This window comes from Cynoglossus semilaevis, chromosome 2 (assembly GCF_000523025.1).
Source record: "Cynoglossus semilaevis isolate Cse_v1.0 chromosome 2, Cse_v1.0, whole genome shotgun sequence".
NCBI classification, from domain to species: Eukaryota; Metazoa; Chordata; class Actinopteri; order Pleuronectiformes; family Cynoglossidae; genus Cynoglossus; species Cynoglossus semilaevis.
This window is the reverse complement of record NC_024308.1, coordinates 15770615-15773925: the sequence shown is the minus strand read 5'-3', so window position 1 is coordinate 15773925 and position 3311 is coordinate 15770615. Positions and strand designations below refer to the sequence as shown.

Here is a 3311-nt window from a genome sequence, read left to right as displayed (position 1 = left end):
CACTCTTTCATTGTTTTAAACCTTAACTTTTTAAAAAAAAAAAATCTGAAGACTTTACAAAAATGAAAATCCTACATTCCTTTATCCCTTTAAACTCTGTATGTACTATACTGTATATAATATATGTTTCTGTTAAAGTTTGTTGATCATCCATCAGAGCGGCTGAAATGGACAATCCTGGAGAAAGCCTGGTTTTTTAAATATATAAAGATTCTCCTAAAGAGGGGTTTTAAAAAAATCTTGGTTGTTTTTCTCGAGAAACTCTTGAACTGAATCCATGTCTCCATTTGCTCCCTAGGAGGGAACTTCAAAGTTTGCCAGTCCAGAGAGTTGTGCCAAGGAGCATCAGAAACGCACCCAAAAAAGACTGCAGCTGCAGAGGGAGATGGTGAGACGGAGATTAAACAAATGGACATTTTGAAGTGTCACCATGTCTGAAACCGAGGATTTGTAACTTCAAACAACACGTGGCGCCTAAGTGATGTACTCTAAAGTACAGCCTTGATCCTGAACGCACTCCACTTTGTTTACTGTGTAATGCATTTGAGTTTTACAAACCGTTCCCTCGGCATCTGCGAGGAATAAATCAGCTCTTTTTTTTTTTTTCTTCTTTTTTACGGCATCTCGTCCATTTCCTTGGTTGTAACTGTATTTGAACATGTCTGGGTTCACAGGGAGCCATGCAAGGAACGATACCATACTTGGGAACTTTCCTAACTGACCTCACCATGTTGGATACGGCCCTGCCCGACCTAGCCGAGGTAAATATAACCCACGTAATAACCGCTTCTGCGTACGTCAAAAGATCAAAGGCAAAATGTTATAATTATGAAGGAAGTCTGTTTTTATTGAGGGATTTAAGACAGGACACTCAAGCATCTTCCACAGCTTTGACCATTTTTATCATTGCATTACTTTTTTTACAATGTCCTCGACCAATCACATTTCATGGTTATGTCGCCGTCTCCCACAAATTTATTAAAGTCTTGGGCAATCATCCCGATGTAGGGTGTTTAAAGTCTATACATGCACGGAAGACCACTTTGTTTACATTTGTTTACGCCATACATTGGATTGTGCTACATTCACTTCCTTTCGTTTGTGTTGGGTTTTTTTTGCCCTTTATGTCCTAGATTATTATGTTTGCTTAGTCATTTCCATAGTGTAGCAGTTAGCATGCGTGCCTCCAAAGCTCAGAGCGAGAGTGTCGAGGGTTCGATTCCCAGCAGATCTACAGTTAACACAAGAATTTCACAAATATGGGATTAATAAAGGAAAAATATTATTATTATCATTGGTGTGGAACCCCAGGGGTTCACCTCCTGGGCAAGATCAAATCCCGGTTAGGGCGGTTGTTACTGAAACAAACTTGTTCATATTATTGAAGTCTTAGCAAAAGATTTTTTTAACCAAAATCTAAAAAAAAAGCCCATTTAAATAGAACTGAAAATTCAGTCGGTGCAAAGAAGCGGGTTATGACTCGGTTTAAAAAATATCTCTCCCAGAATTCTACAAAAAAGGAGTTCTTTGATGGATACACAACTCGATTGAAATTGTAGATATGTCCAGAAAGACTTTTGCTATTTAGTTTTCATAATTAAAGATTTTTTTTTTTTTCATCGTGTTAGAACTTCTGAACTTTTCTGTTAGGAACCACTGCTGTTTGTCCCTAAGGCCATAGTGTGATTGATATCCAGTGTTTGACAGAATTTGTTTTTGTCTTCTCCTCCAGGGTGGACTTATTAATTTTGAAAAGAGACGCAGGGTGAGTTTAGCCGCCCGTCCTTCCGTTAACATGTTTCACCTCATCGGTTAACAAAAGAATGACCTCAGCTGACATGTGACCCACTTTTCTTTTTCTTTTCTTTTTTCCGCTCCCCTTTCTCCCTCCACAGGAATTTGAGGTGATCGCTCAGATCAAGCTGCTGCAGTCGGCCTGTAACAGCTACTGTCTGACCCCAGACCCCTCATTTCTACACTGGTTCAAGAGCCAGCCTCAGCTGAGTGAAGAGGAAAGGTACTGCACCGCACCGCTTTCCATTAGATAACAAGTGGATTAGTGTTCAGCGTTACGGTCTGTTGAATCCATTGAAGACAGCTTTGCACGCTTTCTCTTTTCTTCTTGACTTTCTTCTTTGTTCTCGTCGCTCCTCCTGTGTCTTTCCTTCCCTGTTTGTCCATAAATCCCTATTTTGATGTTTGTTTGTTTTTCTCGCTTCTTGTATAACTGCCGTATTTTCCGGAGTATAAGTCACACTTTTTTTTTAGTTTGCATCTTTACTGAAACTTTAAATATTTAGTTTTGATACATTTGAATATTAAAGTTTGGAACATAATTTATACAGTTATTAAATTTTAACAATAAAGACTTTTGTGTGGTGATTATGTTTTTTTGCTTTTTTTTTTTTATCTCAGTGTGTTGTCTCATTATCAATGAAATGTTTCTGTTACTTGTAGCTACGCTTTGTCCTGCGAGGTTGAAGGTCTTGGCGACAGCAGTCCTACGTCACCGAAACCTCGAAAGAGTATGGTGAAGAGACTCAGCCTGTGAGTATATTTATAAAGAAATGAAGTTTATCAAAACCTCAGTGAAGGAGGTTCAAGTAAATACATCACAGCTGTGTCTCTAGAAACTTTTCCTTCAAGGTCGAGACTCTTTGACATTTTTCATTCACTTTTTCCCCTTCAGGCTGTTCCTTGGGACAGACAGTAACTCTGCCAGTTCTCCAGTCAGAGAGCTGCCAAGGTCGCCTCCTATCGGCAGCTCCGGGGAGAGCATGGACTCTGTCAGTGTGTCCTCCAGTGACTCCAGCAGCCCGTCAGACAGTGAAGTACTAACTGCCCTGACTCACAACTCGGAGTCCCAGCCAAACAAGGTTGGTTCATACATTTAGAAGCTGCTGAATTATTGATGAAACAACAACAGTAGATCTTTTTACTGTTTTATCTGCTCAACTAACTGCTCAAGCTCAACTAACTAATGGAAGCAAATTAAAATAATATTTTAAATAAATTAAAAAATATGCTTTGAATTAGCTGTGTTATATTGATGGAATTAATGAGAGAGTAGTAGTAGTAGTAGTAGTAGTAGTAGTGGTAGTAGTAATAGTACTGTTAGAATGCCTATCTTGCAAGTAAAAGCAGAAAGTCCTGGGTTCGATTCCCAGAAAAACCACATCTCCCTTATGCCGCCTCCTGTGTCAGACTGTGAGTTGCAACCATGTACTTTACAGCGCCTCCTGTGGCGGACTGTGTTGGTTGCAAACACACTAAGTTGTTCGACAATTAAGGGACTCAATTATGAATTGCTA

The 3311-nt window shown here is 39.4% G+C and overlaps 1 protein-coding gene across 1 annotated transcript in view; it reads left to right on the top strand.

Moving 5' to 3' along the window:
* Positions 1-2934, top strand: part of rgl1 (ral guanine nucleotide dissociation stimulator-like 1) — a 6050-nt gene extending 3116 nt beyond the window's left edge. The window contains exons 8-13 of the mRNA XM_017040483.2: positions 299-388; positions 675-761; positions 1733-1765; positions 1896-2017; positions 2458-2547; positions 2690-2934. Coding sequence (XP_016895972.1) covers positions 299-388; positions 675-761; positions 1733-1765; positions 1896-2017; positions 2458-2547; positions 2690-2894 — 627 coding nt within the window. The 3' untranslated portion in view covers positions 2895-2934. The remainder of the gene's footprint in view (positions 1-298; positions 389-674; positions 762-1732; positions 1766-1895; positions 2018-2457; positions 2548-2689) is intronic.
* Positions 2935-3311: the final 377 nt, after the last annotated feature.